We start from the raw sequence: 26,567 nt of genomic DNA, 5'->3' as shown, positions 1-26,567 counted from the left end.
TTTAAAATAAAAAACAATTCCTTTTAATTTATAAATAGTTGTATAAATTTTAATTAAAAAGAAGTAAATAAATAAAATAAATAAACAAAGAAAGAAAGAATATTTTTAAACTATTGTTCATGAAATGCTCAAGAATATTTTTAAAATTAAAAAACAAGTATGGTAATTTATTAATAGTTGGATCCATATAAATAAACAAGCCAACAAATAAATAAATAAATAAATAAATAGATAAATAAATAAATAAATAAATAAATAAATAAATAAATAAATAAATCTTACTGGTGGTAAAAGCTTTAAAGGTAAATGGCCTTTTTTAGTCACAAAATATGACTTTATATCAATTTCTTTAGATTTTTGATTCAAATACACTCCAGACATGTTGACAGATCCACTCTTCTCCATCCTCCAGCTCATCCATGTCCTATACACAGTATATTTGCATTGGATCCGAGCTATTCTCTTGATCTGCGTGTGTCCATTTCTCTCCTTCTCCGTTTTTCCCCTCTGTATTGTATTGTTCCTGACCTCCTCAAATCATAAACAGTGGCGTCCAGCACATCCCATCATTCCCCTCTCTCCTGTTTTCTTTACCAACGCGAGAGGACGCGGGGCGGCAGTATGAACATTACGTGTGTATTTTGGTCCGCGGACTCCAGTGGAGTGTGAAATTGCGGGCCTGAAAGCGGAAACGCCAGGAAAGGCTGCAGTTTTAACAGCGTTCCTGAGACTCTGCTTGAAAAAACACTGCTGTGTTGATGTACTGCATATGTGCAGAGATATCACTGATATTACTATTGAGATGCCACTGCTACCGTTTCATATTTTAGCACATTATTCCTCATAAAAGTCGGTGTGCCGTTAAAGGAACAGTTCATCCAAGACTTTTTTTTCCTCTGAAAATGATATGAAAGCACTGTAAAAGTATCGTAAAGTGCTTCATATAACTTGAATCACCATATTCGGAGGCCTCTGAATCATTTTCATTGTTTTCAGTGAGAAAGAGACTGAAATTGAGGTTACTGTTTATGGAAAGTCACTTTTTATTATGGAAAAGCTACTGTCGTTTGTATTAATAGTTTGATTTAATGTTGATTCATATTTTTTTTCACTTGAGTAATTTTGCTTTGCATTTTAGTTTTTCTTTTTCCTTTTTGACTAGATATTAAATTATTTTTATTTAGTGTTAATATTTTTTTAATTAAAACTACTGTAGTATTTAAGTTAGATTGATTTTATTTTTTGATTTATTTGCTTTACTTTGAATATATTTCTCTGCATATATTTGTTGTGATCGCCAGCAAGGATTTAAGACCGAGTGGAATGCTATATTGACTGTCTGTACAGAATTTGGGGAGCCGATCGTATATCATTAGGAAAAAAAAAAAATAGGAATCTGTTTAAGTTTTAGTGCGATGCAGTGGCGCTGTAGGTAGTGCTGTCGCCTCACAGCAAGAAGGTCCCTGGTTCAAGCTTTGGCTGGGTCCGTTGGCGTTTCTGTGTTGAGTTTGTATGTTCTCCCTGCGTTCTCGCGTGGGTTTCCTCCGGGTGCTCCGGTTTCCCCTACAGTCCAAAGACATGCGGTACAGATTAATTGGGTAGGCTAAATTGTCCGTAGTGTATGTGTGTGAATGAGTGTGTGTGGATGTTTCCTAGAGATGGGTATGGCATGTGCTGTGTAAAACGTGCTGGAAAAGTTGGTGGTTCATTCTGCTGTGGCAACCCCGGATTAATAAAGGGAATAAATGAATCAATGTTTAAGTTTTAAATTAAAAACTCTAGCCTGTTGTTTTTTTTTTTGTCATATTTATTTGGGGTGTTGAATTTGGCACGACATGACTTCCCATTCTGGAGTAATGCTTTGCCAAATTCGACGTCCCTAATTCTGACTGAGGAAAGTTGAATGTGCTGGTCAGTTTATTAGTCCAATAAATGACAATAGGCTAGAGTTTTTTATTTAAAACTTGAACAGATTGCTATTTTTTTTAATGATAAATGATGTGATAAAATTGTAATTTTTGTGTTTTCATATTTCTTGATTCTAAATCTTTAGGAAATGTTTTTGGTATATCAAAAAGTGTGGTTATGATGACCATCCGACAAGCTAATCCTGCGAAAATGGTGTTTAAAATTTCACTAAGATGCAGTATGTAAAACTTCATAATTCAATAGAAAATGAGGCGAATAGCTGCAAAAATGTCCACTTTTTGAGAGAAAAAAAGAACCACCCCTTTCACCAGGCTGGCTACAGGCCTGTCCTATGGAGATTACTTCTGGTAATCCTACCGAACTTCATCTCCCAGAACTCCTTGCACTCATCAGCTCTTCCCACAGCTGACAATAATCTGGACATTCACAACTTTATATAAAAATTTTTTTCTTGATTTTTGGTTCAAATACACTCCAGACTTGTTGACAGATCCACTCTTCTCCATTCTCCAGCTCATCCATGTCCTATATACCGTATATTTGCATTGAACCAGAGCTGTTCTCTTGATCTGCATGTGTCCATTTCTCTCCTTCTCCATTTCCCCCCCACCAAGATTACTTCCGGTATTCCTGCCAAACTCCATCTCCCAGAACTCCTTGCATTTATCAACTCTTGCCACAGCTGACAATAATCTGGACACTCACAGACACACACTGAAACTCAAACTCCTGATTACTGATTACATAGACTATATATACCACTCACTTGCACATACACATTGCTGAGTCTTGTTTCTTCCTACGAACATTATGAAGTGTTTTCCTTGTTTGTCTTGCCTTGTTTTGATCCTTATCTTGTTTACTGTTTTATTCTTTGCCGTCTAGCCTGACCATTTGCCTGTATTTTAACCACGTATTTTGGATTATCTTTATGCTACTGTTTGCTCATCTATTGTCCAGCTTCATCCATTGCAATATTTGTTTACATCGGTTATACGTTTGAAATTTTGTATTGATGGGTGTTGGTTAATTTTTGTTATCTTTTTTATTAATATTTACCTTTTATTTAAATTTCATTATAGTCAGTACTGTAATTAGTTAAATTAGTTTCTATTTTCTGTCTTATTTTTTAAATTTAATGTTTAATTTTCATTCATGTTTTAACAGTTTTGTTGAGGATTAAACATATAAAATTCAATAAATATGATGAATGTCAACATTTCCAAAGAATGAGTAAAATGTTGGACTTTTTTTTCCAAATAAATTGAATTTATAATACATGAACCACTGTTACATTCTTCTGCAAGCTGCAAAGCTGCATTATCAGTTCATTACACAGAAGAAAAACAATCAAACTGCTTTAAAATGACAGGACAGTAAGCAAACGATGACAGAGTTTTTATATTTACATGAAGTGCCTTGTCAAATGTGCCTTTTTCCCCCTCACGTAATGCTTCCAAAATCAAGTCTAGTTTTATTTGATCCAATCTGATCTGAGGGAATTAAATCCTTGTGATTGCGTGTTTGTATACAAATGCATGAAAAAAGCTCATATAGCAAATTGTCTTGGCTCTCTGTATTTCCTGCTGTTGAAATCGTCTTGAAACGTCTGGTTGTGGTTCTGATTCGCATGTTTACATGTTTTTGTGCTCAGGTTGTTTCAATCAGGGGCCGTGGCATGACGTTAACACAATCTATTCCTGCTTCTCATTAGCTTTCTCTCTGGTCACTATTGTTTTTAAATGCTTTTAATCTTTAGTTTAGGTTTTAGTTTTTTTTAAGCCTATTCTGCTTCTCAAGGCTGCATTTATTTGAGCAAACTGTTTAATTGCGAAATATTCTAACAATTTAAGATATATTTTTAACAATGAATGTTGTTTAAAATGTTAGTTAGTACTGTGAATTACAGCATAATTACATAACAGATATAGTCTTCAAAAAATATTTACAGGGATCTTATTTTGCATGATATCTTCATCAAATTTAAAATATAAACTCATGGTTTTCAATACATAAATATTTTTTAATTTCTCCATGACTGATTTCATGTGTTTGTATATGAAATGGCAAACATTGAGCACAGTGCAATTTTTTTTAGCATCTGGATTTGTCTTTTTGATGATTATACACTAAAAGCACTACCGTGCCCAAAGTGTCCTTTTCCCAGTGATACCTGAATTGTGTTTGTAGTTTACTGGGGTCTAGAACTGTTACTATTTTAAGTTAGGAAGGTGTAAATTCCATAATGGAGATGCTTGTTCACATGTTAATGATTGTCATTTAAAATGTAGTTTATTACTGTGAATTACAGCAAAATTACTCCAGACTTCAGTGTTACGTGATCCTTCAGAACTTATCACAATATGCTGATATAATGTTGGGCTGTTTCATATTTATAAAAAATACAATTGTTTTAAATTAATAGATTGTTTTGTAAATAAATCACTTTTTTTTGTTTTTTTTTTCATCCAAGACTGTAAACTTTATCACAGTTTCCACAAAATAGTGAAGCATAACACGTTTTCTTCTTTGAATATTGTATGATTTATTGTTAATCACTCAGTACCAATAACAACTGATCATAATAGAACAGCAAATTAGCATGTTTTAATGATTTCTTAATGATCACTGAGAGTAATGATGGTGCAAATGGCCACACTTAAAATAAGGTCTCATTAGATAATGTATTTGCTAACATGAACTAATCATGAACAACACTTGTATAGAATTTATTAATCATAGATCAATATTTACTAATGGATTATTAAAATCCAAATCATGAGTGAACATGAACTAACAATGAACAACTTTCTTCCATTAACTAATGTTAACCTGGAAGAATAAACACTCTAATAAATGTATTGTTAATTTTTTCATGTTAGTAAATGCACTAACTAACATTAACTAATATAGACTTATTGCAAAGTATTACCATGAACATAAGCTTTAAATAACAGGAATGATGTACAATTAAAACAACAATCAATACTGCAAGAAAACTATTTTAAAGTGTAACACATTTCACAATTTTACATTTTTGATCAAATAAATGCAGCCTAGATGAGCATAATTCTTTCATTATCTTTTCGGCTTAACTCCTTTAATAATCCAGGGTCGCCACAGCGAAATGAACCACCAACTTATCCAGCACGTTTTTACGCAGCGGATGCCCTTCCAGCTGCAACCCATCTCTAGGAAACATCCACACACTCATTCACACTCACTACGGATAATTTAGCCTACCCAATTCACCTGTACCGCATGTCTTTGGACTGTAGGGGAAACCGGAGCAAACCCACGCGAACGCAGGGAGAACATGCAAACTCCACACAGAAACGCCAACTGACCCAGCTGAGGCTCGAACCAGCGACCTTCTTGCTGTGAGGCAACAGCACTACCTACTGCGCCACTGCGTTGCCCCTAGATGAGCATAATATACTTCTTAAAAAAAACACACACACACACACAAAACAATCTCAAACTATTGACCAGTAGTCTACATTCAGAGGTCCATCATTGATTTAAGTGCTCTCTGCTCTCTTTTTTGACCCTTCCTCTTTCTCTTGCCCTCAGGCCTCTCTATTGGACCTGAAGGAGCACGCCTCGTCCCTGGCTTCCTCCGGACTGAAGAAAGACTCCAAGCTGAAGAGTCTGGAAATCACTCTTGAGCAGAAGAAAGAGGAGTGCATCAAACTGGAGAGTCAACTCAAGAAGGTGAGCCCAGACACTTGAAGCATCACGGCTAGCAAATACAACTCTCGTCTGCTTAGTCATTATGCTGACTGGCACGCTGTTAGCGCTATGCTGACAACACTTAAAACAATGACACTGAGCCTGAGCGTTTGTTCAAGTACACTTCACCGGTAGAGTATTTCCACTGTTGAGTGATAGAGGGGAAGATGTTAGAAGAATGGCAAACGGTCAACATGTGGCGCTAACTAACAATAGCATTCAAAAATCAACCAGAATCTCATACTTGACTGATTTTAGACACTCCAAAAGTGCTAAATATGTCAACAGTCACTCAAATGTGGGCAAAAGATGATGCTTGACAAGAACTCTTAGGAGATTGCTAGCATTTTAGCATTAGCACGTACTGTAGAAATGTTTTGTGATAAAGACTTGTTTCTCTTAAGAAATATAGCCATGGATTTATTAAAGTAAAAGAGCAGTAGTTATTGTTTGTGGAGCATTGGTCAGTATTTGTATAACCACATTTGTGCTACAAATGCCGTTGGTAAACTATGGTTAGTGTAGCAAACCAATGTTGTTACCATAGTTTAAGAACAATAATGTGTAGTCAAGCCTGAAATTTTCTGGTTGAATAAAAGTCACTTTAAGGGTGCTTTCAGGGTGCTGCCAACCTGATTTCAGTATGTAGGACATGTTCCTCGATTAACATCCATGTTGATCCTTGTACAACATTCCAATCAGCCAATCAGAATTAAGGGAAACATTTACAGTTTATGTTGAGTTTAGGCTTATGGTTAGGTTTATGCACTTGTACATGATTGTTATCCAACTATTATTCCCTTCCGATTTTGGGAATAATTTACAGTTATGGTTGGGTTTAGGGGTAAGGAATAGGTATAGATTACATTTTCCAACAAAAATTATGTTCCAAGATCATCGTAGATGTTAATTCAGGATCGCATCGTATTGGCAAAATCATGACGTGCATATTTATTTGCCTCAGAAATATATTTGTGCACAGCTGCACATCCCTGTGTGTGTATTAAGCAATATGTGAATTCGTTTTGAACCTGCATAGGCACATAACACTAACACGTTCTTTAAAAAACATATAAAAACACTGCACCATTGACTTTAGAGGAGATTTTAGTTGGTTAAATGTACTGCCTATATTAAGACTTGTTTGAACTATTTTGGTCTGAAAAGTTTGGATAGAAACTTTGCCGTGCGAAAGTGAACCGCACCAAGAACAAAAAAAGCAACATTGTAACAATTTTAATCCCTGTTTCTGAACAAAACAATCGATCTACAGGTGTGGAAGCACCCTAAATTAGAATTTACCAGGACTTGGAATAATTTTGGGCTTGACTGTAAAAGTATATATATATATATATATATATATTCATTTTTTTGTAATGGTCCATTTAGAGAGAGATGATTTTCAATATTATATTAATAATTAATTCAATACTATATTAATCAAGTGTTTTTATGGTGGTTTTGAAAGATAAATTTAAGCCGGTTAGCAGTTTTCAAAATACTGTAACAGTTCAAGAAAGTTTTAAGTAGATTTTTTTGTAGTGTATGTAAAATCTTGGCAGTTAAAAGCTCCATTAGGGTACATTTACACAACACTGCAATACAATCAGATGTTTTTACATGCGATTTTAACAAAAAGACGACTAAAACACAGTATTGTACTATACTTTAGAGCATCTGCATAAAATAATAATCATTTTCAAACAACTGGATATTATATATATACAATATGTCAGCTTAAACCACCTTTCAGGAATTAAACAGTGAAGACTAAATAGATAGAATGAATTAATGTAAATAAAAGTAGCTGCTCTGCAGGTTTCAGCAAAATTCAACGCCATGCTCATTTTCAGCTTATGGTATAAAGTGCTTTAAAGCAGCTCCCAGTAAATAAACCAGGCTGCTCTGAGATGTTGGAAAACAGTATACATCATACAGTATTCATGTCAATTTACCATGCAGCCCTATTCCCAGTCATCTCCAGTCTCTTCTATTTGTAGCTCCTGCTACTTCAAACCACCAGAAGTGATGTTTTGACACCGCTTGGTAGTCCTGCCGCGTCTGTGACTTCTTTCCCCATCGCCATCTGTTTTCATCCCCTCTAATTCTGCATTCTCTCCTCATCCTGCCTGCTCGCCTCCTCTTGATATTTAACCACATCAGATATTTCTCACTTTTTGTTTAAAAAAAGAATATATTTCATCATCTCTCTCTGTGCATCACCCACATCGCTGACAACACAGAGCTGAACATTTTCTCAAGTGCACTTAAACTTGTGGAGTTTTTTTCCTCTGTCGAGCCATAGAGGGATTTTATAATATGATATAATGTATGTTATTATATATGATATTATAATTTTTAAATATTTAGTTAATTATTAACAGAATGGTCTTTAAAGGCAGCAACCAAAACAAACCAGAATCTCACACTCACAATCACATACTGATTTTAAAGCATTATTGTTAACCGGTTCCACTTTCTATTAACCCTCAGGGGTCTTAGGTGATTTTGGGGCCCCTAAGATGTCTTGACATGCCTTGACATTTGTGCTTATTTCAGCTACTTATTACATAGTACTGGCCAACATATATTTTATTTGTATTCAGCACAAACTGTGCTACAGTAATATGTGACAATTATTGATGTACATGATTGCGTTTATTAGAAAAAGAATATTATGCATGGTTAGTAGGTTTTGGAGAAAAAAAATGTAATTGGAATAAGGTCTAAAAACACACTGAATGTGCCTGAACAAGACTTTTGACTAACCAGTCTTGTAGGCTAGAATATTTACATCACAATTATGTGAAAATTATTCTGTTCTCTCATTCAAAGAAAACATTATGAAGATTTACATTTTGTTAAGTCTGTTTTGGCTCATCTCAGCTCTATGTGTGACTGACAATGGTTATGAATAATTCACACCTGCAGAGGCAAACTCCCCCACTCACCCACTAAGGGCATTGTAAAGTAATGTCCATCTGTAAAAGCTAGCTGAAACTGAATGCTTGTTTTATTACTTGCTGTATGACCATGTAAACACTCTGGGTAAACAATAAGTAGTGCACAGCATATACAGGTGCAGGCCTCACGATTCTATCCTTTTAATTCCTATTTTTAATAGGAAGATATACAATATTATATTTGTGCATTTACATTAGACTAGTCAGTACTGAAGCCAAATCTGGAGCGTATTTAACAAAATAACTTATGATGACGGTACAAAATGAGTACACCCACATTTATATGTTAGAGAAAAATATTAAATACAAATTTAAAAAAGAGGAAAAATCAAGAGAAGCAAAAAAAAAAAATGGAAAAATGACTATGTACTTACATCAAAAAATAAATACAATACACTTAATGTGTTCATAATGTATTGCAGAATACTTCTGGTGCTACTGTAAAACCCAACAGTCAACTTTATCAAATGAAATGAGTGTAGTTAACTCAAAATTGACTGAAGTTAATTCTACTCATTTGAAAAGAGTTTTGAACTCAATGTTGAAGGTAATGAGTTAATAAAATACTTCAGGAGTAAGTTACATGTATAGATTAGTTTTTTGTTTTTTTAACTCAAATGGTTTGTAGCAATCAGTTTCCTCAAATGGTGTAAGTTGTCTTAACTTACTGGGTTTTACAGTACTCAGTTGGTTTGAGTTCTCTTTATTTATAGGATTTTAATGTGCTCAAATTGCTTCATTTACTCAAATGGATTAAGTTCACAGGACTCATTAGGATTAGTATTTGAACTTAAATAGTTTGTTGCAATTGGTTTCATCAAATAGTTTGAGTTACCTTAACTAATTGGGTTTTATAGTGGATTCCAGTGGGAAATGGGTAGTGTTAAAGGAAAAGTTTGGTGGTATGGGTAGGTTTAAGGGATGGTCAACAGTGTGATTAAAGTGTAATTACAGAAATTATGATGATTACAATTATATTATTAATTTAATGAGTTAATTAAATAACTCATCACTTCAACTTAAATGGTGTAAGTTCACAGTACTCGTATAGATTATTTTTTTTATTTTTTTAACTCAAATGGTTTGTGGCAATCGGTTTCCTCAAACGGTTTGAGTTAACTTATTGGGTTATACAGTACTCAGTTAGTTTGAGTTCTTCATTAATCGGGTTTTACTGTGCTCAAATTGCTTTATTTACTTAAATGGATTAAGCTCACAGTACTCCTATAGATTAGGTTTTGAACTCAAATGGTTTGATGCAACCGGTTTCCTCAAACAGTTTGAGTTACCTTAACTTTTTGGGTTTTAAAGTGTAGCAAAAATATATTTTTGTCGAAAACATTATCTTTTAAAAATAGGTTTAATGAGAAATGGTACTTTCATCCCTGCTCCCTCTTAACTAATCACTTCTTACAGTGAAGACAATTTTTTCTTCCCCTCTGTTTTTCTCTTTCTTTGTTTCCATGTCTTTCTTTCTTCCTGAAAGCGTTCTGATCTCGTGTCAGGCCATCCCTTCAATCTTGTAAGTGCATCTCTATGTGAAAAGACTCCCTTAGCTTTGCCAGTGCCTCTAAATGTCAGTGTATGTGTGTGTGTGTATATGTGTGTGTAACTAATAAATGTGTGAGTGGGGCTTTGCTTGCATGATCTTGAGGCTTATCTGAAGTTTAGTTTGGTGTGTATTTGAGATAGAGAGGATATGTTAGGGAGCTGGCGGAGTGGCTCTGAGTGTTCTGAGATTTGCTTGCATGAGATCTTTTCTTATCTAAAGCTCGAGAGTGATGATCTTGTGTGGTTTGACGTTGCGCCGCTGCAGAGCTGTGGTTCAGTGCCGTGTTCTTGAGCTGATATGTGTCGCATTGAGCTTTGTCAGTATGGTGTGCATGTGCCTTTACTGATACTGGACACTTTTAGCTTTAGTGTATTTTTATTAAAGGGATAGTTTAACTCAAAAATGAGCATTTGTTGTAAAAAATATATTAAATAGTAACATTAGTCTTCATTTGCTCACTGGCATGTTGTTCCAGACTATATAGTATAATTTTATTTGTTTTGTTAACTGTTGTTAATTCAATTAATCAAATAACATTGTGATTTTAGTCTCGTGAGCACGTTAGTTTTAAAATGTTCGAAATGAAAAAAAAAAAGTTTAATATTTTATTTAAAAAGAAAATGACTTTAAATTTAGTCTTTTTAAAGTATATCTCCATTAAATGAATGTGTAAAATGTAGAGAAAAATAAACCCATTTTAAAATGGAAAGCAAAGTTATTTTTATATTTTTAAGCAAGTTTTATTTTATATTTGTTATAGTTTTCATTTAAACTCATGAAACTGAAATCTAAATAAAAAACTAGACTTAGTATTCATTTATTTTATTTTCAGCTTAGTCCCTTTATTAATCAGGGGTTGCCACAGCGGAATGATCCGCCAACTTATCCAGTAAATGTTTTACACAGCAGATGTCCTTTCAGCTGCAACCCTATCTCTGGGAAACAGCCATGCACTCTGATTCACTCACATACACTATGGACAAGTTAGCTTACCCTATTCACCTACACCACATGTCTTTGGACTTGTGGGGAAAACCGGAGCACCCAGAGGAAACTCCACACAGAAATGCCAACTGATTAAGCCGAGGCTTGAACCAGCAACCTTCTTGCTGTGAGGCGACAGTGTTACCCACTGTGCCACCGCGCCACCCTTAGACTTAATATTAATCAAAGTTATTTTGTTATTTTAGTTATTTTGACCTTTTTAAAAGTTTATCTAAAGTAAGTGAATGTGTAAAATTTTAAAGAAAATAAACTTATCTTAAAATGGAAAGCAAAGTTATTTTTATATTTACAAACTCGTTTTTTTTTTATATTTGTTCTAGTTTTACAGTTAAACTCAAAATACTGAAATATTTTTAACAACTACACTTAATATAAGACTTATAGTTATTTATTTATTCATTTATTGTTCATTTTGTTATTTTGACTTTTTTATAGTGTATCTCCATTAAGTAAATGTGTAAAATGTCAAGAAAAACAAACCTATTTTAAAATGGAAAACAAAATTATTTTTATATTTATAAACACGTTTTATTTTATATTTGTTCTAGTTTTGCACTTGAACCCACGATGCTGAAATATTTTTTTTAAATACTACACTTAATATTAGACTTAAAGTTATTTATTTATTTGTTTTTGTTATTTTGACCTTACATTTAGTTATTTTGACCTTACTTTTTTTTTACAGTATATCAAAAGTAAGTGAATGTGTAAAATGTAAAGAAAAATAAATCTAATTTAAAATGGAAAATACAGTAATATAGGAAAATACAGTAACTCATGAAAGTGAAATATTTAAAAAATAAAAATAAAAACTACACTTAATATCAGACAAAGTTATTTTGTTTTGAAAAGTTATTTTGTTTATTTTTTGCTGTAAAAATATTTCAGTATTTATGCCGTGCAAAACAAGACAAGACCAAAAAACAGAAGAAAAACAACAGTATTTTCTTCAGTATAAAAGTTTAATTTTGATTTTATAGAAAAATGCTGCTTGAATGCTTTAAAATTTCTGAGTTTTAACCACAAAATATTTGCAACTCCATAAACAACAGCTTGAATTTTGAAAGGTATTCCTTAAAATCTGCAGAAGCTCTAATGAGCGCAGTTTGTGCATGCAATTGTCATTGACTGTTTTCCAGATGCATGCAATAAAATTCAGTCCTAAGCGCTGATGCTGAACTCTCATACAAACCGATAACCTTTACATGCACATTCGGAGCTCGATGAGAAGATCTGGGTCCCATCGTCCGTTCCAAGAGTAATGAAATCTCTGGCAGCGTCTTTGCGTCTGTGTTCGCACAGGGTCTCATATAAAAGCAGTGCAAGTGAAAACCCGCTGACAGCTCAGTGGGCGTCTGCTGTGATTGGACGAGACAGAAAGGGGGCGGAGGACTCGACTGTCCCCGTGTGACCGGCAGGAGTGTATTTGGATGGAGGTGTCTCCCGAAACGAGAACAGACGTGCCACCAAGACATCCAGCCGTCTACATTACACACAGCAGCCAATGCACTTCCTCAACTACTTCATATGGAGGCACATCAAAACTGTTTTATATCCCCTGCTGCGCGCTCATGCACATTTATATCATTCAGCGCCGAGATGTTTTCTTGCTGGAACATTTATAGGTCAGGCAAGTCAGCATAAATGCATATAAACACCGCTATCAAATGTGTGCTGTTTTCACACAGCCGCTCTGTTATGTTGCCCAGTTAAACAGGCGCGGGCACAAACACATTATTAAACAACGTTATTAAACCGCATTTCCCACAATCCCCTGTTTAGTGCTGGGATACTGGTTGTTCTTTTGAAAGGTGGGCTTTCCAATAACAACACGGTGTCCCGGACAGCATGCTTATAACTGTATGAATTCTCTTTTTTTATTTCTGACTCCGTCTGCTACTTTTTCCTTGTGTTTATTTCTCAGTTTGTATAGTGAATTCGTTTATCTGGGATCTTGAATATACACATACACATGGATATACACATAAGAATATGGCACACTTTAATTTATCTAACTTTCCATCTAAATGTTTATGTTAATTTATGTTAAATTGTTAGCCTTATTTGGAAAATTTTAATTATCTATACATCGCTAATTTACATACATAAATTTTGTTTTGCATAATGAAATAATCATTTTAATTCACCCTGTTGAGTTCAAGTTTTAAATTTCCCACTTATTCTAAGAAATGTGTTTTGTTACGTATAAGTCATAACTGTATCATAATTGCAAACCAGCACTCACTCACTCACTCACTCACTCACTCACTCACTCACTCACTCACTCACTCACTCACTCATTGCTTATTAATGCACTCACCTACTTCATTTGCTTCACTAATTCATTAAATAATATGTTAATTCTTTCCATCACTTGCTCATTTATTCACTTTATTAAATCATTCATTCATTCACCTCCATCCACTCACCCACTCAATCACTCATTCACTCACTCATTAATTCACTCAATCACTAAATTATTCATTCATTCACTCACTCGTTTGTTCACTTGCTCCATTTATTCATGCATTTATTATTTAATGCACTCACTCACTTCATTTGCTTCACTCCTTCGTTTATTCATTTGTTAATTTTTCCATCATTTCTACCATTCATTCATTCATTCATTCATTCATTCATTCATTCATTCATTCATTCATTCACCCATCCACCCATCCATTCATCCATCCACTCACTAACTCACTCGCTGATTCACTCACTCATTTGTTCACTTACTCCATTTATTCATGCATTCATTATTTATTAATGCACTCACTTTATTTGCTTAGCTTATTGATTTATTAATTCGTTAATTCTTTCCATCACAAACTGGCTCATTTCTTCACTTCATTCATTCATCCACCCATTCGCTTGTTCATTCGCTCATTTAATTAATTAATGAATTCATTCATTCATTGACTCCCTCACTCACTCACTTGTTTACTCACTAATTTACTCGCTTCATTCATTCATTCGTTCATTCATTACTTATTAATTCACTCACTCACTTCAGTTGCTTCATTCATTCATTATTTTATTCGTTTATTCACTTTTTCACACTTTTTCACTCAGTCCTTTGTTCGATCACTCCATTCATTTATTCATTACTTATTAATTCACTCACTCAATTAGCTTCACTTCATTCCTTCATTCATTCATTCATTCATTCATTCAATCACTCGCTCACTCACCCACTCATTTGTTAATTTTATTCATTTATTTATTGTATTAATTAATTAATTAATTCATTCATTCACTCCTTCACACAGTCACTCACTTTATTCATTCACTTACTCATTTGTTCAGTTAATTCATTACTCGTTCTCTCATTTCATTAATTCATTCACTTATTCAATCTCACTCACTCAGTCATTTGTTCGCTTCATTCATCCTTTTATTCATTCATTCATTTTCTTTTCAGCTTAGTCGCTTTATTAATCTGGTGTCGCCACAGCAGAATGAACCGACAAATTATCCAGCATATGTTATTACACAGCGCATGCCCTTTCAGTTGCAACCAAGCACTGGAAAACACCCATACACTCTTGCATTCACACACATAACTCTACACTACGGCCATATTAGCTTATTCAATTCACCTATACCACATGTCTTTGGACTGTGGGGGAAAACTCCACACAGATATGGCAACTGACCCAGCCGGAGCTGGAACCAGCAACCTTCTTGCTGTAAGGCGACAACTCTACCCATTGCGCCACCGCTTCATTCATGCATTCATTAATAATTAATTTATTCATTCATTCACTTACTCACTCACTCAATCACTCCTTCAACCATTTGTTTACTCACTCACTCTTTCATTTGTTCACTCAAATATATCTATTTTTCTTTTTGACCATAAGTTGTATTTATACCCCACATTTAAGTAACTGTAGGGAAAAAACTACAAACATTAATTTGCAGAAAGAAATAAATAGAAAACAAACCTCTTCAATTATATTCAATTTTAGTTCAGTATTTTTGTTACCAGTTTCTGACCATGAGCACCTCCTTTCACTAACTGTTTGTTGGGAAAGAAAATAAATAGTTACATCATTTAGTTCATTTAAGCATTGCAGACCACATTCAAGGAAAGTGTCTTGGACTGACAGATATTTTCTTCGCCCCGCCCTCTTTCTGACACATTTTTGATGCTAATTGCACATTAAATCTATGTATCATATGTTTTCTTCGTATACAAACTTTCATTGCTTTGCCAGACTTGCCCTTTTTACACACACTCATATGCAACAACCGGTCCGTCCACAAATGACAAGCTCTTGGCGGACAGGCTGGAAACCTACTCAACCTCAGACCGAGACTTTAATAAAGCTAATTAGCGGAGCCTAAACGTCACCTTCAAATATTATCCTCAATAAACCAGAACAGTCCTCTTTCACCCAGTGCCAGTCTGAAGAGACCTTTAAAGCCAGATTTTTTTAACCAACACGACAGCAGGATTATTATGAGGATTTATTTTGTCTGATTACTTTTATATAATAAATTCAGACGAATCTTCAAACTTTTTACATTTTTTAAAATTGTTATTATTTTTTTGCATTCAAATGTAATGTGTACATATTTACATGCATGTAGTCATGGTGTAAATGACACAGTGCTCACCTTGTAAAGCCTGCCCTGTGTTTGTTTTTTAGAGCACTATTTTTTGTGCAACAGGAAGACACCTGTGTCCTTTTAGAGGACATTTATGAAAGAAACGTTTACGGCTAACTCCTTTAATTGTCTCGGGAAATGAATTGATTTCCTTTTCATTAGATGAGGCCCTTGACCCAGCACTTTAGACGGCTGTAATGTCACTAATTATTTTGATGACTTCAGCATGATTTCCATATATCCACATGCGCACACTCACACACACCCCATAATGAGAGTGTATCCTGTTGTGATGTCATGGGGGATCTTACATAGAGCCCGCAGGTGTGAGATGAGTGTTGGAGATCTCCAAAGAAAAAAAAAAACCAAGCTCAGACACACATGTATGTGTGACAGCGGTCCGAAAGTTGTCTTCGGCTATGGAGAGTTTAAGTCATCGTGTTCATTCACAGTATAGGCCTATGGAAAATCCAGAGCCTGTGAAAAGCAACAGCGGAGGATTACTAAGTTTTGAGATTTCTTTCTTGGCTTTTTATTTTATTTTATTTTATTTTATTTTATTTTATTTTATTTTATTTTATTTTATTTTATTTTATTTTATTTTATTTTATTTTATTTTATTTTATTTTATTTTATTTTCAATTTGATTTAGTTTAAATTTTTATTTATTTATTTAGTTTTAAATTTAATTTAGTTTTTAATTTTATTTATATATTTAGTTTTAAATTTAATTTAGTTTTTAATTTTATTTATTTATTTATTCATATATTTATTTATTTATTTATTCATTTATTTAGTTTTTAATTTTATTTAGTTTTTAAATTTTATTTAATTTAAAATTTCATTTATTTATGTTTTTATTTTTATTTATTTATTTATTGTGGTGGCAATAAGAAACACATATTTTAATTGTTGTTATTTATTTTTGGTAACAGCCTAAAATTATTATTATTATTATTATTATTATTAGTAGTAGTAGTAGTAGTAGTAGTAATAGTGGTTGTGGTAGTGGTGGTGGTAGTAGTTGTAGTAACAACAACATTGATATTATTATTTAGATAGTTTATTATATTGTGCAATTTTATTGATTTAATTTATTTGCTATTAGTACTATCATGCTAATCTATCAATTGGAGTATACTTTTTAATTGATTAGTATATTACTATTAAAAAAATAAAATGACAGTGTTCTGCAGCCCTTGAAACCTTCTTATTTTTATTATAATTATCATATATTATCATGTATTTAATATATGAAGGTTACTAGTGTTTTCGTTTAATAATTAATAATTATAACTTTGTAATGAATTCTCTGTCTTTGCTATATACAGGCTCATTCTGTTGCGGTCGAGGCTCAGACAAGTGCAGGACTGTCGGAGCGCATTGCCACACTTGAGCAGGAGGTGGCACGTTACAAAGAAGATGCTGGAAAGGCTCAGGCCGAAGTCGACCGACTCCTGGAAATCCTCAGAGAGATGGAAAATGAGAAGAATGACAAGGACCGCAAAATCAACGAGCTGGAGAGGTACAATACACAAAGACATACTATAAACCTTTAATGCAAACTTACTATTGACTAAGCAAAACTCTATCAGTTTAAGGAAATTTATTCTTCTGCATAAAAAATATGCAAAGGAAATTTTGGCATGATTAATTATATTTTGTTCATAAAAATTTGGAACATAAATATCTGTTTACCTGGTTATCCATGTAATTCTTTCGGTTAAGCTCATGTTTAGCCCAATACCTTTTCTTACATTCATTCTTTCATTTATGCATCTTCCAGTTTATTTTCCATTCTCTATTTTAATATAATTCATTTATGTTTTTGCATTTTTATTGGTGAATACCATTTTCTGAATATTTACAGGTTTTAAAGAAATGCTGATGCATTTTAAAAAGTTAATATTGCGTAAATTACTTGTAATTTCTTTGCTTTTGACAATAAAAATAGTAAAAAGACACACACACACACACACACACACACACACACACACACACACACACACACACACACTAAAACAGATACATTTGTGCATCTCAGCACAATTAGCCTGAATGAGTCTTAGTAATCATTCGAGTCAAGTATTCAATGATCTACTGATAAAGTGATAAAGACAGCCGCTTACTTAGTTTCATAATAAATCAGCTGTTTTGAACGAATCATTTGAATGAAAACAATAAGGAATCAATCACTCACTAAAGCTGAAAAAACGCTAATTTTGTCAATTTCATGTAAGCTCATTTGCAAATGTGATGCAGGTTTTAAACAATCGTGAATACATTTTTAAAAAGTAATCGAGTGAATAACCTATAATTTTTTTCTCTTTTGACAATAAAAAAACTCAAAAAAAACACAAAAACATACATTTGTGCATTTCAGCACATTTAGTCTGAATGAGTTTATTTTAGTAATCATTCAAGTCAATTATTCAATGATCTACTGATAAAGACAGCGGCTTGCTTCATTTCATCACGAACCCGCTTTTTTGAACAAATCATTTGAATGAAAACGTTAAGTAATCGATCAATCACTGAAACTGAAAAACCGCCAATTTGATCAAATTTATGTTTCCAATACTTTTCTCTAAACATAAGCATGTAAGCTAATTTGCTAATGTGATGCAGGTTTTAAACAAACGTTAAAACATTTTAAAAAGTTAATATTGTGTGAATAACCTATAACTTTTTTTCTCTTTTGACAATAAAAGTAGTAAAAAAAATCGAATTCATTTGTGCATTTCAGCACATTTATTCTGAAGGAGTCTGTTTTAGTAATCATTCAAGTCAATTATTCAATGATCAATGAAAACGTTAATGAAGCAATCACTCACTAAAGCTGATAATCGCTAATTTTGTCAAATTTATATGTCCAATAATTTTTTGTGAATATAAGCATGTAAGCTCATTTGCAAATGTAATACAGGTTTTAAACAATCGTGAATACATTTAAAAAAAAATAATCGAGTGAATAACCTATAATTTTTTTCTCTTTTGACAATAAAAATAGTAAAAAAACACAAAAACAGATACATTCGTGCATCTCAGCACATTTAGTCTGAATAAGTCTGTTTTAGTAATCATTCGAGTCAATTATTCAATGGTCTTCTGATAAAGACAGCGGCTTGCTTCAACTCATAATGAATCAGCTTTTTTGAACGAATAATTTGAATGAAAAACTTAATGAATCAACTCACTGAAACTGAAAATGTATGTCCAAAACAAGCCAGTCCAGGCAAAGTATCAGCACAAAAAACAAGCATTTATTGTTGTTATCAATAAAATTGCACACCCTACAACAAAATAGTGCAGATCCGTGGTCTTGTTCCCGCAGTTTGTGTCTCATTTATAACTCTTTGACTCAACTTTTCCTTTTAAAAGAGTTGTTTGGTTGGGGTCCATAGATGAAGGTGTGGTTCTCCTGTCTTTCTCACTCTGTTTATGTTCCCTGCTAGCTGCCGTTCTCACCCACTCCGTCATCTCTTCTCCTCCGTTTATTCTGGCGTCACCCCAGAAGCGAGTTTTGCCGGAGATTTTCGAGAGTAAACTTCAGCTCTCATCCCACAGCGGTTGATGAGATGTTGGCATTGTCAACTGCGCGTGATCCATTGCAGACACAGAACGCAGATTTAGTTTTAATCTCCAACACATTGCTCGGATCTCCGAGGATGGAGACATGGAGAATGGACGCTTTTCATATTTCCGGGTTTCTCAGTAGCGGAAGTCGTCATAGTTGCGTACACATTTAGAGCGCAGTGAATGGGAGAATACAACAAATAATCATTTTTACAGTCATGCTTGCCAAAATGATAAAAGAAAAACTTCATGATGGGGTCATCAAGACTTTCAGAATAAAGGAAAAAATTGTGAGACTGATAATGGTAGCCTGAAGAGAAAACAACGTCAAATTTACTGTTCTGCCAATAGACACTATATTAGAAACATCACAAGTAATTCATTTTTTTGTAGTTTGATCCAAAGATGACAATACAAACATAAATACATACTGTAAACACTACCTGACAAAGGTCTTGCTGTTGATCTCAGTTGTAAGAACAACAAATACTAACTTGACTTCTAGTTGATCATTTGAAAAAGTGGCAGAAGGTAGATTTTTCTGTTGAACTGCATCCTAATCATCACAAATACTGCAGAAGACCTACTAAAACCCCTAGGACCTAAGATTCTCACAGAAATTAGTCAAGTTTGGTAAAGGAAAAATCATGGTTTGGGGTTACATTCAGCATGGGGGCGTGCGATAGATCTGCATCAAGACATTTGTGCTGCCCATTACATTACAAACCACAGAAGAGGGCAAATTCTTCAGCAGGATAGCGCTTCTTCTCATACTTCGACCTCCACATTAAAGTTCCTGAAAGCAAAGAAGGTCAAGATGCTCCAGGATTGGCCAGCCCAGTCATCAGACATGAACATTATTGAGAATGTCTGTGGTAAGATGGAGGAGGAGGCATTGAAGATGAATCCAAAGAGTCTTGATGAACTCTGGGAGTCCTGCAAGAACGCTTTCTTTGCCATTCCAGATGACTTTATCAATAAGTTGTTTGAGTCATTACAGAGGTGTATGGATGCAGTCCTCCAAGCTCATGGGAGTCATACACAATATTTATTCTTTTTCTATTGCACCATGACTTTATATTCTATACTGGACATTATTTCTGTTGAGTGACAAAACTTTTGTCTAAGCAAAGTCAGACCTTACTGTCCTAATTAAATCATTAAAAATCAAGGCATGATCATATTTTATTTTGGTAAAATAAGCGTAATCTAGAGGCTTTTGCCTTTCATATAAGCCACTTCTGATACCAGATGATCAACTAGAAGTCAAATTACTATTTGCTGTCCCTAAAACATGCATAGGTCATCTAAAAATATCTAAATAATAAAAACTTTCAAGGATTTAAGATGCTGATGATCGTCAACCCATCTTGTGAAAAGGATCCATGTAGTCAGTAATTTGCACCTTCATCTTCAATGACTTCTCCCATGTCCATGTGTGTTGGAGCTGATGTAAACATCTGCGTTTTCAACCTCTGTAATTGGACTAATTAATAGGAGGCCTTCTCACATCTTGGCTCCTATAAATAAATAAAGCGGATGAATAATTGAAGAGTAAACAGGCAAGAATGCGAAGGGAGAGTCTGGCCTGGAGGTGAAGAGTCACGGAGGTCACAAATGTTGATATTGCGCATTGACAGTCATCCTCGACTCCCTTTCAAAGAGTTCCCAAGCAGCATTTTCGGGATCTTGGAAGTGTTATTTAGGTGGATTTCTGTTGATTCATAAATATTAATCTGACTTGCGTTGGATGTCTCACGGTTTCTTAACAGATCTGCGATGGAAGAGGATTAGACTAAAACAAACTCCATATGCCGGGCTCGATGCATCATTCATGTCGAACCAAGAGAAGATTTCTGAAATAAACATCAGCTGTAGTCGCTAACCGTGGCGCTGCGAGCTAATTACCGCTCAGAGTCGGGTTGTGTTCTCGAAACACACCGGGGAGTTGGGATCTCAAAAAGCTCCCATTGTTTGGCTCTTTGTCACAGTCTTCCGGCACTCCGGAGTTTTGACTCTTGATGTGGTTTTGACGTAGAGTTACTCAGACAGATCCTCTTTAATCAAGGCGCGAGTGGCAGGTAGAGGCGACACTTTCGGGTTCAGAGTGAGTCAGGATTACCTTTTCTGGCTCTGAGATAGAAGAAGCCAAAGCTCCTCTTGTCGCAGATCAGTGGTGCGGAGGCAGGACTTGTTCGAAAAATGCCTTCAAAGTCACTGGAAAATGGCAGGGGTTGAAATGGGACGTTAGGGTATTCAGTTCGTAAATTCGGCAGCGCTGAATTTGCCGGTAATTACGGAGGGTTGCTGTTTGAGAGGCAGCTAAGATGGGAGGGGGAGTGAGAAGAGATCATTTGCAAAGGAATGGAGGTAAAATAGATGCGGGAAAAAAATCATAATTTTTTTAGGATAGTGAAGCTTTTTCTCTATATATTATATTATATTATATTATATTATATTATATTATATTATATTATATTATATTATATTATATTATATTATATTATATTATATTATATTACATTATATTATATTATATTAGTTATGTTATGTTATATTATATTTTATTATATTATATTATAATATGTTATATAATGTAATATTATATTAATGTTGTGTAATGTTATGTTATGTTTTGTGTTGTTCTTCAATTAGTTAATTGTTAATGTCATAAAGGCATGGTAAATGGGATGACAGTACGTCGGAAGAAAGGAAATGGATCAGACATAATTCAAAATCAAAGTCATAGTCAGCTTTATTGCTAATTCAACCACATGTACGGGACACACAGAGAGTCGAAAATGCGTTACTCTCAGACCCTAGGTGCCTAACATATAATAGTAATACAAAAAGTAGAATTTTAAAAAGAAATTACCATGAATACAATTACATACACATAATATAATCTAAAAATATAAGTAAGAATAAACATTTGTAAACAATATAATTACACTTAATGGCACATGGCAAGGAGTGAAAACCAGAGTTGTGCTGATGCAAAACAGTCTATAGTGCAAAATATACAGCATATTGCAAAGAGTATATAGTGCAAAAAGCTTGTAAATATGATAAATTTGATAAAGTAACAGTGTCTTAATAATATACAGGGAGGTATGGGGTAACTAGCAGTCCAAAGTTGCACAAAGTGATCGATGCAGATTAATTTTTCTTTTTGGAACGAATTTCGTTAGGGAAAAAGTTTGTATCTTAATTGCAATTTACTTTTGTTAGTCACTTATTTATAAAATAAACAAGAAGAACGAATGAATGTGAGTGGAATGAAGAGCGTTAAAAACAAAGTCCACTACAATGCATCCGCGGCCAAGTCAGAAGGCCAGAAAATCCCATTTGGATGCATCTGGTGATTATTGACTTCTCTGAATTTCATTAAGCTTGCTTGTTTTTATCATCTGCAATCATCATCTCAGTTTTTTTACTTTGATATTATTACATAATTTCCCTTTCGCTGTCCATCCATTTAACACCTACTGTAAATGTGAAGACCTAACTACTGTTATCTCTCTGTCTTACCAAGCTTTTTAACTTAACCCAGCTCACTTTATGTATATCTTCACCTCTTTTCTCTCTTCTTTCCTCTGTGTTATTCACTGGAATGCTGTCCACATCTCAGTATGACTTCAAGGTCAGTATATGCCTACTTTTCCCTCGCCTGCACTTCCTCACAACTGCAAATCAACTCCTTTAGCTTGTAACACAAAAGCTGCGTGGCGCTTTAACAAGGCCTGCTCTGTAAATCATTTTAAGGATGGTTCAACCTGTGTTTCGGAGAGAAAGAGGGGGAAGACTGTATCCGCTAGACGAGGGGAAAATAATTCAGCTCTTGATTGTGGTGTGGTGGTGCCCTTGGGCGATGCACTTAACCCCAATTTGCTCTTGTTGCCTCCATCACTCCCCTTGGACTTCCTTCTAAAGTTTCTATGGAAGAAAAAACTAAAATTGCTCTGACCCGACTTGATTAAAGGTTGAAAAGGAGGAATGAGGAAACCCGGGAAGGTCAAGTAGGCGCTAAACAGAAGAGCTAGTCTTATTAAAGTGACAATTCACCCAAAATTTAACATTCTGTCATGGTTTTACTAATTCTCTTTATTATTATTATTATTATTATTATTATTATTATTATTATTATTATTATTATTTTATTATTATTATTATTATTATTATTATTATTATTATTATTATTATTATTATTATTATTATTATTATTATCATTTGTTGTGTTAGTTTATATTTTTTTATTTATTTTTAAAGAATGTTGGAAACCAGTAGCCATTAACATTTATATGCTAAAAAATACCTATTAGTACACTGTAAAACCCAACAGTATCTCTATCAAATGAAATGAGTTTAATTAACTCATAATTGACTGAAAGTTAATTCCACTCATTTGAAAAGAATTTTGAACTCAGTGTTGAAGGTAATTAGTTAATAAAATGTCTAGTTACTTCAGCTTACTGTAAATGGAGTAAGTTCACAGTACTCGTATAGAACTAATCTATATGAGTACTGTGAACTCACTCCATTTAAGCTGAAGTATTGAGATATTTTATTAACTAATTACCTCAAATTGTTTGTATTAATCGGTTTTCTCAAAAAGTTTGAGTTGCCTTAACCTATTGGGTTTTACAGTACTCAGTTGGTTTGAGTTCTCTTCATTTATTGGGTTTTACTGTGCTCAAATTGCTTCATTTACTCAAATGGATTAAGTTCACAGTCATTAGGATTAGGTTTTGAACTTCTAAAAGTCTTGCAGCCGCATTTTGGACTGATTGTAGTCTATTCGGGGCATTTTGACTGATACCCACATACAAAGAGTTGCAATAGTCAAGTCTCTCCCTAAACTAAAAGCATGAATCACCTTCTCAAGGTCATTATTAAATACTTTTCATTTAAAATGTGTAAAAACAACACAATTCTTGAGTTTTTTTTTTTTTTTTTTTTAGGGGTGGTGGTGGACAGCTTAATTCTTTTACGTTCAATCCACTTAAGCCACTGTAAAAAATTCAAGTTAACTCATCAATTTGTGTTGTGACAATATGAATGAATTCTGTGGAACCCATCATTTTTTACTGTATAGTAGGACTATGATGGTTTCCACACTGTAAAAACCAAAAAGTTAAGGTAACTCAAACTATTTCCAGAAACCGTTTGCAACAAACCACTTAAGTTCAAAAACCAAGCCTAATGAGTACTGTGAATTTAATGCATTTGAGTAAACTGAGCAATTTGAGCAGTGAAGAGAACTCAAACCAACTGAGTACTGTAAAACTCAATAAGGCAACTCAAACCATTTAAGGAAACCGATTACTACAAATCATTTGAGTTAAAATAAACTAATCTATATGAGTACTGCGAACTTACTCTATTTAAGTTGAAGTAATGAGGTATTTAATTAACTCATTACCTTCAACACTGAGTTCAAAACTTATCAAATGAGTAGAATTAATTTTCAGTCTATTTTGAGTTTACTACACTCATTTTATTTGATGAAGTTGACTGTTGGGTTTTACAGTGCAACATTAGATAGAAAGATAGAAACTCAAATAAGTTTGGAATGAGAAAGTAAATGATGATTGAATTTTCATTTTTTGGGGTGAACTATTAATTTGCCATGCATGCCAGCTTACCTGTGAGGTCTGCTGAAATGAAGAAAAGAGCGACTCACCAGAGCTTCTGCTGAGCGATAGGATGACAGATCGAAAGGACGTGGGAGAAGAACTAGGGAGAACCATTGCAGAACTTCTAATTGGAGCGTAAAGAATCTCCATCATTCATTTTTCCTCCAGAGTAGTGTTGAAAAGCTTGCCTGTTCTTGCCAATACGGCTCCGTCCCGTTACAACCGGGATCCCGACACTCAGCTTGTTTATCGTGGTTATTATTTGCATCTCTTTTTAGTTTGGTCTGGAACAGAGACTTGTCAAGCTGTTTTATTTTTTTCCCCCCACTCTTGTTACTCCACTAGAAAACAAGCCAAATGTTACGGGAACGCTTGACAGAACTGTCATTCTCGCTCTCTTTTTTTCTGTGTGTGTGTTTCTCTCTCTCCCTTTACCATCTTTCTACTCCATTTCTTTGTTTTGATTTATTCTCTGGAACTCAGAAACACAACAAACAGGGCCGGTTTGATTTCTCCCCCAGATGAAGGGGTGCAGCGTAATGAAAAGGAATCCGTGTCGCTCTGAAATGAATTTTCCCCAGTGTTGTGCGTTTGCTGCCGAGCTTCAGGGCCTCTTGATTTAGTTTACAAATGCTCGACAATAAATGTGATGCGCGTCGCTCCCTGATGTATGAACGCTTCCTGTCTACCAGCTTCTGTTTTTTCCATTCTTGTGCTTATCTGTTTCATTCTCTTTGTTTTAATTCTCTTTTCTTCGTTTACGCATCAACCACTTTGTAGTCAAATGAAAATTAAACATACAGTGTTTTTGATGTAATGCACTTACGTCAGTGCTTTTGCATTAAACTTATATATGAATACTTACATGTTTTTACAGCCATAGTTCGTTTCTGTTAATACATCTATAACAGAATAATATAATATAATAAATATAAATAATTAATATAATACATCTATCGCACTGTTGACTTTAACCTTTAAAGGTACAGTGGGCAAGTTTTGCAGCTAGAGGTTGCGTATACACTGCTTGTGATCACATATGGAGGACGCAGCGATGTTTATTATGCTAAATACATTTTAAGTTGCTGTTATAATGCTGTTCTGTGCAGTCTAAATAAAACATATTAAAGCGACTTTGGTGTTCCCTGGGTTTCTAAAAAAAACTAGGCAGAAATTGAGGATGTGTGACGTTATTAGCATGCACTGGGTTCCATGCAATTCCGAAGTTAACTTTTACTTTTACAAATTTAAGTGTGTTGAACATTAAGTTGTTCCTCCAAAAACACCTAAGAATTGTGTTGTTTCAACTTATTTTAAATAAGTAGTTTGAAAAATCAGCAAAAGTCACTAGTTTAGAGTGTGGTCGCTAGTTAGAATTGCTTATTTCTGAGGATTTCTCAAAATATATAACATTGTTTTAGTGGATTTGGGACATATGAGTGAAAAAATCGTACATATTGTGCCTTAAACCAACCCTTAAATCACCTCCCCTTCCTAACTTCCTAACTATATCCCTCCAAAATGGCAACAAAACTTCATTACACAATAAGTGCATTGCAT

General features: G+C 34.0%; 1 protein-coding gene across 4 annotated transcripts in view; it reads left to right on the top strand.

The window, feature by feature from the left end:
* Positions 1-26,567, top strand: part of erc1b (ELKS/RAB6-interacting/CAST family member 1b) — a 321,625-nt gene that overhangs the window by 94,206 nt on the left and 200,852 nt on the right. For 2 of the 4 annotated variants that reach the window (XM_056456007.1, XM_056456005.1), the window contains 3 exons: positions 5,503-5,643; positions 10,111-10,146; positions 17,127-17,320. In XM_056456007.1, coding sequence (XP_056311982.1) covers positions 5,503-5,643; positions 10,111-10,146; positions 17,127-17,320 — 371 coding nt within the window. The remainder of the gene's footprint in view (positions 1-5,502; positions 5,644-10,110; positions 10,147-17,126; positions 17,321-26,567) is intronic. The other 2 variants (XM_056456008.1, XM_056456006.1) reach the window with 1 other exon arrangement.

The sequence above is a fragment of the Danio aesculapii genome, chromosome 4 (assembly GCF_903798145.1).
Source record: "Danio aesculapii chromosome 4, fDanAes4.1, whole genome shotgun sequence".
Taxonomy (NCBI): Eukaryota; Metazoa; Chordata; class Actinopteri; order Cypriniformes; family Danionidae; genus Danio; species Danio aesculapii.
The sequence above is the reverse complement of the archived record's forward strand: the minus strand, read 5'-3'. Positions and strand labels throughout refer to the sequence as shown.